This window comes from Eschrichtius robustus, chromosome 3 (genome assembly GCF_028021215.1).
Source record: "Eschrichtius robustus isolate mEscRob2 chromosome 3, mEscRob2.pri, whole genome shotgun sequence".
Lineage (NCBI taxonomy): Eukaryota > Metazoa > Chordata > Mammalia > Artiodactyla > Eschrichtiidae > Eschrichtius > Eschrichtius robustus.
Window position 1 is genome coordinate 18852578 of NC_090826.1, and position 15189 is coordinate 18867766.

Below are 15189 nucleotides of genomic sequence, written 5' to 3' on the forward strand. Positions count from 1 at the left end.
CTAGAGTCCAGCCCTGTGAAAGAATAAATTTCTGCTGTTATAAGCCACTCAGTTTGTGGAAAATTGTTGCAGGAAGTTTAATACAGGGCATAAAATGAAGTATGTTGAGAAATAATGATGAGTTATTATCATAAGTTTGCAGCAATCTGATGTTACAAAAGTCTAATATTATTATTGGACCTATTAAGTCATATTATCACTTATACTTTATACATATTTATCACTGTTAGACATTATTATTGAAGTCATTATTATTTATAGACTTATTTATTATTACTATCCTAATCGAGCAGAATTTGACTGAACTAGGCCAAGAGGTTAGTGGTAAAGAGGCTTAGGAGTCAAACAGAACGGGGTTGAAAACCCCAGCTTTGGGTACATGTTAGCAGTGTGACCTCAGGCAAGTGATTTTGCCTCTCAGAGATTTCCTCATCTGTAAAATGAGGATACCAAACCCTCTTCATCAGGTTACTGTGAAGGCTAAGTGAGATCCCTCATTTAAACCCACATAGCCCAGAGCCTGGCACATAGTAAAACCTCAGTAAAAGCCAGTTGACTCTTATGACCAGAGCACATATTAGTTCTACCTTACCTAATGTTACCTCAGTTAATCTCTAACCCACCACCCTGACGATTTCCTTCATTGTACCACCAGTAATCATCTTCTTTCTTTCTTTATTGGCTCTCTTCCCACCAGAATGTAGAATGTGAGCCCCATTAGACAGGGACAGAGTCTCATTTATGGCTGGACATCCAGGACCTAGCACAGAGCCTGGCACATATTTGTGAGATGGGTGGATGAATGAATGAATAGTGAACACCTTGTCTTGTAAGTATTAAATGAAGACACGTTTAATCAATATCTTTCCTTTTATTCCATCTGTACTTCCAAATAATTGCATTAGGATTCGTCTGCAGTCCTCCTCACCATCAACAGTTTCTCTTGCCTACTGCTTTAAGCCCCTTTGGTAGGAACCTAGCCTCCCTGATATGTAAGATATGGGTGTCCTGGGATTTTCAAAAGTATGGGGCTGAATCCTTGCTGGAGATGATGGACTGTGGGATGTCAGCACCATACCTGGCACATAGTAAGGGAATTTCCCCCTCCTCCCACTTGCTCTGTTTATTATTCAGTATAGGGCATGGGGGTGGAGGAGACAAAGGGGCTGAATTGAGGGATGACCGGGAACAATTCGGGGATTTATAAAATCTCTGTGAATATCTTCCTTTTTTTTTGGAGTTGGGTTAGACTGGGACACTGCCTGCTTCCAGTGGTACCATCAAATAGGTCTTCACAAAACCAATCTGCATCTCAAGCGATCCCAGTCTCCTCTGTATTCCCCACATACCTAGGAGGGCACAATGGTTGTGAGTGGGGATTATCAGGGTGTCAGAGAGGGCCGGTGCCATAACAATAAGACGCCCTGAACTGGAGGCTTGTCAGTTATCTCTGCAAGAGGTGGATCAGCGTCCTTGGTCCTCATTGCGTTGCAGTTCCTGGTCCTCTGTGGGAAAGGGTGACCTGCAGGTAGGGCCTTTCGTAGCTCTAGAACCAAGGTGGACCCAACAATTAAACGGAAGAAGGGCTAGCCAGCCATCCTGAGATCCCAGAAGAGTGATCCATTCTTCCCAGATTTCCTCCAGGTCCTTTACTGCTGAGCCTGAACGCTCCGCTTGGCCCCCGTGGTCTCTAGAGAATGCAGGCACTAAGCCGTCTTGTTGGGAAGGTTGTCCTGACCTGCAATGAGCCTGTCCCAGGCCTCCTGCCTCCTGCCCACCTTGCCGCCCTTCACAGGGCCTGGCTACCCAACAGACTGTGTGCAGACAGGCGTGGCCAGGTTACCCTCCAGGGGTCAGTGCCAACACTCAGTGAAAAGGGGTAAGTGTCCAGGCCTCTGGGGCTGGTTCAAGTAAGGTGAGAGGATCAAAGACACTCTCCTCCAGGGATTGAAATGATTTCTGACTTGGCTTATTTAAAATTGTGAAAGTGGCCTCATTAGTGATCAGAGCAGTACAGCTCTCTGGAATCTGGCCCCAGGGTGATTTTCACATCAGCCTCTGTCTCAGTGACTGAGGACCTCGGGACCTCTTCTTTTCCTTCAGGCCCGAGGCCCCTCAGGCACTTCTTCCAGTGGGCCAGGCGGTGGTGCGCGGAGGAGCGGATCTCCCCACTCCGCAGGGCGTAGATGATGGGGTTGACCATGGAGTTGACAAGGCAGAGCAAGGAGCAGAAGGCGAAGACCTTCTTGACCTGTTTGCTTGGAGTGGTGGCCAGGCTGTAGACCATGAGGGTCAGTACCGGGACCCAGCACGTGAAGAGCACAGCCAGCAGCACCCCCAAGGTCTTGGCCAACAGCACATCCAGCCTCATCCGGGCCGTTCCGAGCACTTGCCTGTCCCGGTGCTCAGCCAAGCTGGCTACATGCTGATGGGCCTTCCAGAGGACATGCGCATAGGTATATATGATGCCAGAGAAGAGGACAGCAATGAACAGGAGCCAGCCCAGGAGATAGTCATTGGGGATCAGGGGGAAAAGCTCAGAGCAGGGCTTGGGACAGCAAGTCCATCCCATGAGAGGCAGAGAGGAAACCAATGCTGAGAGGACCCACACGATGCCCAGGGTCACCAGTGCCCTCCCACGGGTGAGTAGGGCTTTGTATGTAGGCGGGTAGCGCAGACAGAGGTAGCGGTCAATGGCCGTCAGCAGCAGGCTGCCTACAGAGGCCGTGAAGGTCATAGTCACGCTGCCAATCTTCAGCAGGAAGACAGCTTTGGAATCAACGCCATGGAAGACGTGGAAATTTACAAAGTTGAAGGCAAAGACCACACTGGCCAGAAAGTCAGCCCCAGCCAAGCTGCCAATGAACAGGTACGAGGGCTTCCTGCGGAGCCGGTGTGAGGACAGGATCAGGTAGAGCACCACCAGATTCTCCAGGGCGCTTAGTAGGCCCAGAGGGGTGCACAGCACCGCGATAGCTATCTTTTGGGAACTGCTCAGGATCATGTAATCCTTCATGGGGTTGAAATCCAAGCCATCAATGGAGCCATTGGCTGCCTGTATCTTCCAGCATATCTCCATGGGTTGGGTCCCTCGGCTTCTGCCGGGCTTACCAAGAAGCCTTTGCTGTAGTACAATGAGAAGAAGAAATGAGTTCTTTTTCAATCAGTGCAATAATGACCTCATACCATCACTGACTCTAACCAAACACTTTACCTGTGCGATGGATCATATGTTGAAACAGCGATTTATATCGGTTTCTCTCTATTTTACCCTTTCTTCATCCTAGTGGGGTGCTAGGTCTGTACTGGTTGCCTTAGGAGAGGCATGTGGGAATTCAAGAAGCAGAAGTGACCTGCAAACCATATGATCTCACTTACATGTGGAACTGAAAAAAAAAAATCTAATTCATAGATACAGAGAAGAGATTGGTGGCTGCCAGATGCAGGGGTTGGGGTCGGGGGGTGAAATGGGTAAAGGTAGTCAAAGGTACAAGCTTCCAATTATAAAACAAATAAGTCTTGGGAATGCACGTACAACATGGTGACTATAGTTACTAATATTGTATTTGAAAGTTGCTAAGAGAATAGATCTTACAAGTTCTCATCATAAGAAAATAAATTTGCAGCTATGTGTGGTAACGAATGTTAATGACTTATTGTGGTGATCATTTCACAGTATATACAAATATCAAATCATTATGTTGTATACCTGAAACTAATATAATGTTACATGTCAATTATACCTCAATAAAATAAAATAAGAAATAAAATAAAAGTGACCTGCCTTTTTTGGTCTTTTTAAAAAAACCAGAAAACTACACCTAAGACTTCCCTTTGAAAGTAAGGAAATCTCCAAGGGTCAAAAACCGAGAGGAAATCAAAACCAAGAAAAAATGGAATCCAGAGTGATATGGTGGAGGGTTTTTGCATTGATGTTTTATTTTGTTTTGTTTGCCAGTTTTGGTATGTAAGATGCTGAAGTTTTAACAACTCTTTAGGGATGGGAGACAAGACTTGGGTTTCACACCAGTAGATTTGCCAGATAAACTATAGGAGGCCAGATAAATTTGAATGTCAGATAATGAATCATTCTTAGTATAAGAATGTCCTAAATATTGAGAAAAACAAACAGGGCACCCAAATATTGTATGGGACATTATTAGAAAGCAAACTCTGAGTTTCTCTAGAGGGATATACTCTCATATCCAGGTCACACAAGATTTCCACATATAAAGGCCCATGGAATTTGAGCTCACGATGCAAAATTACAAAATGCACAAGGAAACATGAACAAGAGTTAGCAGAAATGTCAGACAGTAGAATTAGACTTCCAAGAATTCATATAATTCTTGGGTTTATGTTATAGAATATGTTTATATGCTTTCGTTTGTTTGTTTGTTTGTTTTGGCTGCACGGCATGTGGAATCTTAGTTCTGACCAGGGATTGAACCCACGCCCCCTGCATTGGAAGCACGGAGCCTTAACCACTGGACCTCCAGGGAAGTCCGAATATGTTTAATATGATTAAACAGTAAGGTATCAAAACCATGATTACCTAATGAGAGACTAGGCAGATTTGAAAAAGAATCAAGTAGAGTTTCTGGAAGTGAAAAATGAAGTCATTGAAAACAGAAACCCTTAAGGGTAGGTTAAAGGGCAGAAGAGACTAGCTGAAAAGCTTTGATCTAGAAGGTGGATCTGAAGAAACTTCTCAAAATGCAGCACAAGGAGATAGAGAGATGGGAAATATGAAAGAGAGGTTAAGAGACAGGAAGGATTGAAAGAGAAGGTTTAAAATATATCTAACTGGAGTTTCAGAAGGGAAGAATAGAATTGGTGGTGGGCATTGGGGAGGCCATATTCAAAGAGATGCTAGTGGAGAATTGCCCAGAATTCTCTCCTGGACATGACTCCTCAGATTTAGAAATCACAGTGAACTTCGAGCAGAATTTTGTTTTTAAACTGAATATAGTTGATTTACAATGTTGTGTTAGTTTCAGGTGTACAGCAAAGTGATTCAGTATATATATATATATATATATATATATATATACTTTTTCAGATTCTTTTCCATTATAGGTTATTACAAGATATTGAATATAGTTCCCTGTGCTATACAGTAGGACTTTGTTATTTATCTATTTTATATATAGTCGTGTGTTGAACAGAATTTTAAAAACAAACCAATGGGAATTCCCTGGTGGTCCAGTGGTTAGGACTTGGCACTTGCACTGCCAGGGCCGGCGTTCGATCCCTGGTCGGGGAACTAAGATCCCACAAGCCACACGGCGGGGCCAAAAACAAAACCAACCAACCAACAAAAACCAAACAAACAGAAAAAGAATTCCATATTCACATATAGCATAATAAAACTTCAGAATACCAAAGACAAAGAAAAAATTTAAAACAATCAGAGAGAAAAGACAAAGGAATCACAATTAAATTTAAAAGCAGATTTTCCAATAGCAGTAATAATAGCCAGAAGATAGAGGGAAAAAAGCTACACTATCACTCAAAATAAAGAAATAAAAATAGAATTGTCCACTAACAAACTCTCACTGAAGGAAGTCTAAAGCATATGCCATTAGAAGAAGGAAATTCTTCACAGAGGGAAGAACAGAAAGGCAAGCAGGAATTGTGAACAAATAAATTGATAAATGTATGAGTAAATAAAAAAATATGTATAAAGCAACAATAATAATAATAATGATGACTGAGACTGATTTGGAGGGTATAAAAACAAAGTGGAAGTAAAATTGTGAATGACAGTAACACAAGCCAAGAGAGATGAATAGAGTTGAAGCTTTATTTAGGAAGTGAGTAAAGGTATTGATCTAATTTAGGATTTTAAAAATCAGGCATAATCTCTTACTTGGTTTACTACAATAGCTTCCTAACTGACTCCCTGCTTTTAACCAGGCCTGTCTAATTTCAATATAACAGCCAAGGTGATCCTTTTAAAAAATGTCAGATCCTTTTCAAATATGTCACTCCTCTGTCCCAAACCCCACACAGCACCCATTCCATTCAGTGTAAAAGCTAAAGTACTAACAGTGGCCTAGAAGGCTGTGTGTGTTCTGGCCCCATTGACTCTCTGACCTCCCTACTAACCATGCTTCCCTTGGTCAACTAGCTTTAGCCACACTGGCTTACTAATGGGTACTCCCCCCCGCCCCACCACGGGGCCTTTGCATTCGTTGTTCCCTCTTCCAGAACACTCTTTTCTATGCATGGGTCAATCTCACCTTCAAGTTGTGGCTCAAATTTTGCCTTTTCAAAGACATCTACCCTATCATCCTATTTAAAACTGTAGCTCACCCCACCCTCCCGCTCTTCTGGTCCCCCTTACTCTGCTCTATATTTTATTTTTTCCATATCACTAATCACCTTCTAACATATAATTTACCCTACATAATCTTTATTGTTTATTATCTGTTCCACTAGAATTTAAGTTCCATAAGGTCAAGGAACTGACTATTTTGTTCACTGATGTAAGGGTTTAGAATAGTTTTTGGTACATAGTAGATACTCAATAAATATTTGTGGAATTGAAGTGAAATTGAATAGTCAGTGATTTTTAGCATTCCTCTCTCAGAAGTTAATAAATTAAGCAGACAATATACTAATTAATATGATATATAAGATTTGAACATGCAATTAACAAGTTTGATCTAATAGTCATATACGGAACTCAGCACCCAATAATTAGAGAATACCCATTGTTTTCAAGCAAATGTGGACATTTACCAAAACTGGTCTTGTCTTAGGTGAAAAGTAAATTGCAACAAACTTTAAATAATCTGTAACATACAAACCATGTTCTCTGACCACAGTGCAATTTATTTAGAAATCAAGAACTTAAAAAATATAACTAACAAACTTCACAGGTTTGAAGCACCTGAATAATTCCTGAGCCAAAAAATCATAAAGGAAATTAGAAAATTCTTAGAATTATAACATATTAAAATGAGTGGGATGCATGTGAGTAGTACTGAAAGGGAAATTTATAGACCTACATGCTCATATTAGAAAAGAAAAAAGACTCATGAGCTAAACATCCAACTCATGAAATTAGAAAAAGAGCAACAGCAAAAATACAAAGAAGGCAGAAGGCAGAAATAATAAGAGCAGAAATTGATGACATGGTAAAACAACAGAGAATAAGAAGCCCTGACAGAGACCGAAACTAGTTCTTTGAAAAGATCATAAAACAGACAAACCTCAGGCGAGATTACTTAAGATGAAGGAGAGAACCTACAAATAAGAAAAATATCAGGCATGAAAGAGAAATGGTCAATAATCCTTTAAAAAGATGTTTAACCTCAATAGCATCCACAGAAAGGCAAGTTTCACTCCCATCAGATCAGCAAAAAGATGAATCTGACAATATCGGGTACTGGAGAGGATGTGGAGTGCGAACGGTCAGCACTGTGACGGGGGTGTAAGTTGGGGCAAACACTGTGGAGAGCAGTTTGGCAAAATCTAGTGAAGTTGAAGATGAGCCGCTGCCCTGAGAGGCACCAATTCCGCTCCTGAAAACGTGCCCAAGGAGACACGTACAATCAGCATTTTTGAAATAGCCAAAGAAAACCACCATCACCACCACCAGCAAAAGTCCATCAATTGCAAAATGCATAGATAAATTATAGTACATCCATACACAGAAATAAATGAAACAGTAAAAAATGAACTAGAGCTATATGTGTCAACAAGGATAAATGTTAACATCACACCATTGAGCCAAAAGTCCAATCCCTTAGGAGAATGTAGAGGATTTATAGAGTAGATAAAGAGAAGAGAGCTCGCGGACAGTGGCAGAGGAACTAGAGAAGCAGGAGGGAGTGCAGGTTTTTTCCCGGACTAGACTAGAAAGCAACGTCTTGCCTGAGGCAAAGGGAAAAAATGTGTTCCTCTATGTAGACATTTCCCTGTATTCTTTACTGGCTTTTTTTTTCCCCCTCAAAACATTAAACATTAAAACACTAAAAAGTAGTTATTATTGAAAAATGGAAAAGTAGGTCATTAAAACTCACAGCAGTATTTTATAAGGTTTAAATATTTTATTTACACTCAAAACAGAATTTATTATAATTTTTTGGCACCCATTTAAATTTTGTGCCCATGGTGAGGGCCTCACTCTCCTCACCCTACTTCTGGTCTTGCTAGAGGTTATCAGGGAGTGGGAATTGGGACAAGAGAGGTCTGTGGTTCCCGAGCAGTGGTTTCCTGGTGTGTCTGGGTGAGAAGACCTTCACGGCATTTTCAAGTCTCCCCCTCGCCGTAACTTCCAGGGTGGGTGTGCTTAAGCTCATTTTAGAGTGGAAGAAGGTTTAGGAACGATAAGCTCTCTGGGCTCCCTGTACTCAATTTCCTTATCTATAAAATGGGGATAATGACGGTAACCCACCATTATAGATAATTCACGTTATAAGGAGTAAGTGAATTAATACATAAAATATATTTAGAAGAGAGCTCGACACTTCACTGAACTGTTCTTAATTTGGAACCCGCTCAGGATGACCTAGTTATTTAAGAGTTGAGAACTGGGGTTCAACTCCAGTTCTGTCTATACCTGCACCATAAATGTGGTTAGTCTGAATGGAGATATGCCTTGAGTGTAAAATACACACCAGATTTCAAAGACAGTATGGAAAAAAGAAGGTAACATAGCTCATTAGTAATGTTTTTATATTAATTACCAGTCGAAATGATATATTGGGCTAAATAAAAACATTTATTTCTCCCGTTTCTTTTTATTTATTTATTTATTTATTTTAACATCTTTATTGGGGTATAATTGCTTTACAATGGTGTGTTAGTTTCTACTTTATAACAAAGTGAATCAGCTATACATATACATATATCCCCATATCTCCTCCCTCTTGCGTCTCCCTCCAACCCTCCCTATCCCACTATTTATTTATTTTTTATTGTGGCTACTGGAACATTTTAAATGACAAGGGGCTCATGGGACAGCGCTAGCCCACCCCAACGTGCTGTACTGTCTGGTGACAGCAAGGTCAGAAGTATTCCTTTGCCGCTGCTGTAGGCAGCCCCAGTTGGGCTCAACTGGTTGCCTCACCATTCCTCAGACAGTTCTGCTTTCTTGCACCTTTGCCCCAGGGGTTCCTCTCCCTGGCTCATCTTTTTTCTGGACTCGTCTTTCGCCCAGTGAAAGCTTCCACAACCCCGCAGTCACACACCAAGTTCCTAGACTTACTCTGTATATATTATAACCAGTTCTGATTAGTCTTTTCTCCAACCAGGTTGATAACTGCACCAACCAACATTTGTATGCAATTTAACTTCTACACAATATTTTTTCTCAGCCACAATCTAAAGTAATCCACACAATCTCTGATATAAGAATTGTGGTTATTGTTATTTCATAGATAATGGAGGCTCAGAGACGTTAAACTACTTGGAGGAAGGCACACAGCTTGTCAAGGTCAGGGACTGAGCCTTCATTATTTCTGGGTCTTCTGTGCCTTGCACAATGCCTGCTACCTAGTCGGTGCTAAAAAACTGCTTAATGGGGAATTCCAGTGGTTAGGACTCTGCATTTTCACTACTGAGGGCCCAGGTTCGATCCCTGGTTGGGGAACTAAGATCCCACAAGCCGCAGCGGGGGGCCAAAACAAACAAACAAACAAACAAAAACTGCTTAATGAATGAAACCCATTTGGATGGAAAGGGGCTGTTGCCAAAGTGTAGATCCCAAGTAAGAGTGCGAGGGGGAAGGGTGCACATAGGGTAGGTTCAGATCCTAGCCTGGTGACCTTGTTCAAGATACCTAATGCCCCTGTTTTTCCATTTCTCATCTGTAAAATGGGTTTTTGTAAGGATTTCAGTAAATTAATGTAACATATGGAAGTGCTTATTATTGTTATTATTATTAGGAGCATCTTCAAATGGGATAATTCAACCTGCTTGGTGAGGTTGTTGAGAATAATGTGCCTGGAGCATTGTAAGAGCTTAGTAAGTGTCAGCTCTTATAATCCAGTGTTTTTTAAATTTTAAGAGAGCAGAATGCTTTTTACCGTCAATGGAACACCTATTCATAAATCAGGTAAAAATCTGAATTCATGTCACCTATGTCCTCTCTTCCAGGCAGCCCAGATTCCTCTGTGGAGCCCTCAGGCTCCAAGAACAGATTGAAAACTTCTCATCTAATCCACCTCTGTCATTTTACCATCAAGGAAACAGTCTAAGGGTGGGGATGTAATTTTCTAAGATCACCCAACAAATCAGCAGCAGAGCTGGAACTAGATTTCACATCCCCCAAACCACAATCAAAACCCTCGTGCTGGGCTTCCCTGGTGGCGCAGTGGTTGAGAATCTGCCTGCCAATGCAGGGGACACGGGTTCGAGCCCTGGTCTGGGAAGATCCCACATGCCGCGGAGCAACTAGGCCCGTGAGCCACAACTACTGAGCCTGCGCGTCTGGAGCCTGTGCTCCGCAACAAGAGAGGCCACGATAGTGAGAGGCCCGCGCACCGCGATGAAGAGGGGCCCCCGCTCGCCGCAACTAGAGTAAGCCCTCGCACAGAAACGAAGACCCAACACAGCCAAAAATAAATAAATAAATAAATAAATACATTTAAATTATTAAAAAAAAAAAACCTCGTGCTGTAAGCATAGAAGTGACCCTTCTTCGAAAAGCTGAAAAGAGGTGTTTCCCTGAGATGGATGCCCTTTGCTGAATGTTGCCAAGGCCACCCCAGAGTGAGAGTGAGACAGGAAATGGTGCCAGCCGAGTTCTCAGCCCTGGACGTGAATAAGAGACAGTGTAAGCCTTTCTCAGCTCCCATATCCACCCTCCCACTTCTGGAAGCTTCCTCCCTGCACCCCTGCAGCCCCAGTCCCATCCCCCTCCAACTCTCTTGCCATATTTCCCTTAGAAAACAGCCCCCCATCATCAGAGAATGGCTTACCCCACGCCGAGTCCAGCCGAGAAGAGGGGCGCCAGGGTGGTGGTGGCTGGTATTTGCGCCTCACCCAGGCCTGGCGTGGCCACCAACCTATGGTTATTGTCCAAATTAAGTAAGGCCAGGAAATGCAGGCATTTGGGTGGAGGTCCTAACAAGAAAACATCCGACAACAGGATGCACAGAGCAACAGGAAACCCAGCTCCCTGTCTGCCTTCCCTCTGAGCAGATAGAAATCCCTTTTGGAGTCAGAGCTTCTGGCTTCTAGATGAGCCTTCCTCCCGGGCAAGGACTGGTCTGAATGCCCGGCGCAGAGAGAGACTCGGTGCTTGCTGTGCTGCACAACTGTTCCAGTTCCACCTCTGTGTGGCTTGTCATGTGACTTTGGGCAAGTCCCTTCAGCTTTCTGAGCCCCTCTTCTCATTGCGAAATGACAATGACAAGACCTGTCCGATTCTCCTTGGGAAAACCAAATTGGCTGGCAATCTCCCCCATGGCTCTTTAACCAGGTCCATGGGGAGGCTGTGATGGGGTACCAATCCTTTCAAAGTATAGGTAAGACTTCACGTCTGTGCGTTTGTTAGGAGGAAAGGTTTCATTTTTTTTTTAAATCAGTGTGTCAGTGGAGTTCCAAATATTAGGAACCACTGATGCGTGCAAAAACATTTTGTGACTTGACATCGTACAAATGTAATATTAAAAGAGAAACAAACAACCAAGTGCTTTTCCCATCTAAGAAAAATGCCAAACCCCCAAACTACATGACACTCTTTCCCCAGAGAGCATGCCCATGCTGCAGTGGGTGTCCAGGACCTGGAGCCCTGACTCCTGCTGAGCGTCTGCGTAGGGCACACCGAGTGCCGGGAAGCTGCTCAGGAAAAGGTGCGCCTGGGGGTTTTACTGACCCGAACTGAAAGTGTGAAGTGAAAGCATGCCATGGTCCCAGCTGGCTCCTCTGTACTGCTGCGTTGAAAGCCCAGAGGCACTGGGGACCATGTGTGAGTGAGAAGGAGCTGGCCCTTTGATTGTGGCCGCTACAAGTGCAGTGAGAAGCTGAGACTGGAGGCCGGGAGCCATCATATTTATCTCTTACTGGGAGTGGGGAGGCCTGGGTTCCGGTCCCTGTTCTGCCACTGAGTGACTTTGGGCAGGTCCTTTCTCCTGTCTGGGTCTTTCTTTTCTCATCTTTAAAGCAAGTGGGTTGCCTGGGTCCCTTCTTAGGTCTCCTCTGGGAAACTCACCATGTTGGATCCCAGTGTCACAGGCTTGGCAACCAGACCTCCTTGGATTCAACCAGCCCTGGATTCAAATCCAGCTCTGTACCTTGTGGGCTGTGTGATCTTGGGCAAGTTACTTCACCTATCTGAGCCTCTGTTTCATTCATCTGTAAACTAGGAGGAATACTACCCATATCACACTGTTGTTCAATCAAGTGATAGAAATTTATGAAATGTATGGTGGCTTACAGTATGTGTCTAATGAACGGCAGGACATACTCAGTAGAATTAGTTTATAGGATTCTTACAGGTTTCTGTGCTTGTCTTGTCCAACTGTCGTCTGAGAACTTAGGCATATAGAAAGCTCTTCACTCATCCTCAGTGGACACTTTACTACCATGAAGTCCAGACCATCACATTAAAAAAACAAAAACAAAACCAAAAAAACCCTGTTTGACCTGCATGAATGATCCATTAGTAATAGACCAAGTTGAGGCTCTTGACTTGCTTCCCAGCAGGGCTCTTGGTGCTATGTTCAGCCATAGGAAGGGTGTCGTGGGGCCTTCCTTCCATCTTTCTTCTCTTAGTTCCCCTCCGTGCTTGGTAGCACTTGGTTGCAGTTGCAATAAATTTTTCTGGAGTTCTGGGCTGTGGGCTATGTTCCTTTGCCCAAATCTTATTTATTTTTTCAGGCCCTATATCAAAAGCCACCTCCTCCAGGAAGCATTCTCTGGTTTCTCCTTACCTGTCCACGAGGATGAAACTCATTGAGTCCTAATGCATGGATCACTGTCTACCTTCCATTATTTGTGTGTTTTCCTCATATTGCTCCCTGGACCGTGAGCTTCTAATTTTGAGCGTAGAATCTTGGTCAGGGAGTGGTGGCATCTTTGTATTCTACTCCCCCTCACACCAAAAAGAGCCCACAGTAGACTCTTGGTGGAGATCTTTTGATGAAGGGCCCGAGCTAAGCTAAGCAGCCCTATGGAGATGGAACTCAGCCCACATAAGCAAGGCAATTTGATGGCCCCCAAGCCACCACTCCCCATTCCCAAGTCATGGCAGACATTGTCCATCTGTCCCAGTCCTCCCGCGCCCTAAGCCTCACTGTGAGCTTCTCACCATAGTGTTCCTGGCCCACAGATCCAGACTTCCGCAAAGAGGCAGAACCCACAAGCAGCAGGTCGAAAGCAGAGAGTTAACTAGAAGGTTGGCAACTGTCCAGGCTCCTTAACCTTATAAACAGAGCACCAGGATAGTCATTCCTAAAATGGATTTGGCAGGGGAGGTGGGACAGCATGTGGAAGAAGGAACTTAAAATTTCTCCAGTGATATGAGTCGCAGGAGAAGGTTATCGATGCGAGGCGGAGTATAGAAATTGCCTTAGAGGAGAGATGCAAAGGGCTGCCAAAGGGGTTATTTCCCAAACTGATTTCTCTAGTAATTTCCTCCTGGATTTCCAGCCCTTGGGCACAGGGCCTGGCAAAAAGTAGGCTCTTAAATCTCTTCAAATCAACTTATTGAATAAATGAACAAATGTCTATTAGGAAAAAAAGCAGGTTTCTTCAGACAGACTTTCGTGTTTCCTTTTCCCTCAGCTGCCAGGAAGCTCAGAGCTAAATGCAGTACAAGCCAGCAGTGCTGGGTCATTCAAGGTTGGTTCCTCATTCATTTATTGCTCCTTTTAGTAGTTTCTAGTGTTTTGCTTTTTCTTTTTTTTTTAATTAAAAAAAAAATATATATATATATCTATATTTATTTGGCTGCTTCGGATCTTAGTTTTGGCACTCGGGATCTCGTTGCGGCATGTGGGATCTAATTCCCTGACAAGGAATCGAACACGGGCCCCCTGCATTGGGAGCATGCAGTCTTAGCCACTGGGCCACCAGGGAAGTCTCTCTAGTGCTTCACTTTTATTTCCACTGCCCTAATTCATAACATAGGCCACCTCCAGTCCTTTTAGGAAAGAGTTTGTATTTTACAGAATTGGGGCAAAAGATCATCATTGAGGTCTCCTCCACAATTCCTTTCTCAAATGTCTATTGGTCGTCAAAGAAACCCAGTCCCCATGAATCTGCGTTGTGGGGCTGAAGGATTCTGTCCCAAGTCTGCTGTCTACTCACCATTCATCATTCCCGCTCAGGGCTCTGTGGGGTCACCACCTGCTGTCTGGACACTCGTTCTCCCTGGACCTTCCTTCCTCATTAATCTGTATCATCTCCAGCCTCTCTCCCAGGAGGAATTGAGCTAAATGATGCCTGAATCCTCTTTCCACTGTAGCGAAGGTTAAATGCCACATCTTCGGAATGAAGCATTGTAGGGTTCAAATCCCAGCTCTGCCACTGATGGGCTGTGTGACCTTGGGGCAAGTTACTCAAACTCTCTGAGCCTCAGTTTCTTCATCTGTATCTGGGGAAATTAATACCTGAATTCTTTTTTTTTTTTTTAAACTGTTCGCAAGTTTACTTCTGAGTTGAAAAAATATTTTCCCTGTAATACCAGCATTCTTGATGTGCAGATGAAATAATTATTTAAAACAATTAAGCAGTAGCTTGGCCGCCTAATTGAACGACATAGCGTGTGTGCGATGTAGTAGAAAGAAAAGCGCCCCAAGTTAGGAAGCAGATACTCAGGGTTTGAACCCGGCTCTGGCACTGGTTAAATTCTATGGAGAAGTCACTTACTCTCTGTTGCCTCCATACTGCCATCTGAAAAGAAGATTGGAGGATAGTGGTGATGGGCACTTGGCATTGCACTAGCACTTTCTCTTCAGTATCTCATTTAAACCTGATCTTATTATTTTCAATATTTCATAAATGAGGAAATTGGGTTACAGGGTTGCTAAGAGACTGGCTGGGGGCGTGAGGAACCTGTGCTCTTGTTCATTCCTCTGAAGACCCAGGGTCCCATCCTATTGCTTTACATTCTTTACCTCCTCCAAACCATTACACGGTAAATTAACAAACCTGAAATCTGCCCACAGGACAGTTTTGTTGAGTCTTTTCAAATATCTTCTTCCTCTTTTCAACTACCTTATACTCCAG

The 15189-nt window shown here is 43.4% G+C and overlaps 1 protein-coding gene across 1 annotated transcript; it reads right to left on the reverse strand.

The window, feature by feature from the left end:
* Window positions 1-880: 880 nt before the first annotated feature.
* Window positions 881-11013, reverse strand: CNR2 (cannabinoid receptor 2). The gene is made up of 2 exons (XM_068537786.1): window positions 10935-11013; window positions 881-3124 (listed from the first exon to the last, which is right to left on the reverse strand). The coding sequence occupies exon 2, from the start codon at window positions 3077-3079 to the stop codon at window positions 1997-1999; it is 1083 nt and encodes a 360-aa protein (XP_068393887.1). The 5' UTR covers window positions 3080-3124; window positions 10935-11013; the 3' UTR covers window positions 881-1996.
* Window positions 11014-15189: the final 4176 nt, after the last annotated feature.

Coding starts and splice junctions, on each gene's coding strand:
- CNR2 (XM_068537786.1), bottom strand. CDS start 3,079: ATGGAGATATGCTGGAAGATACAGGCAGCCAATGGCTCCATTGATGGC.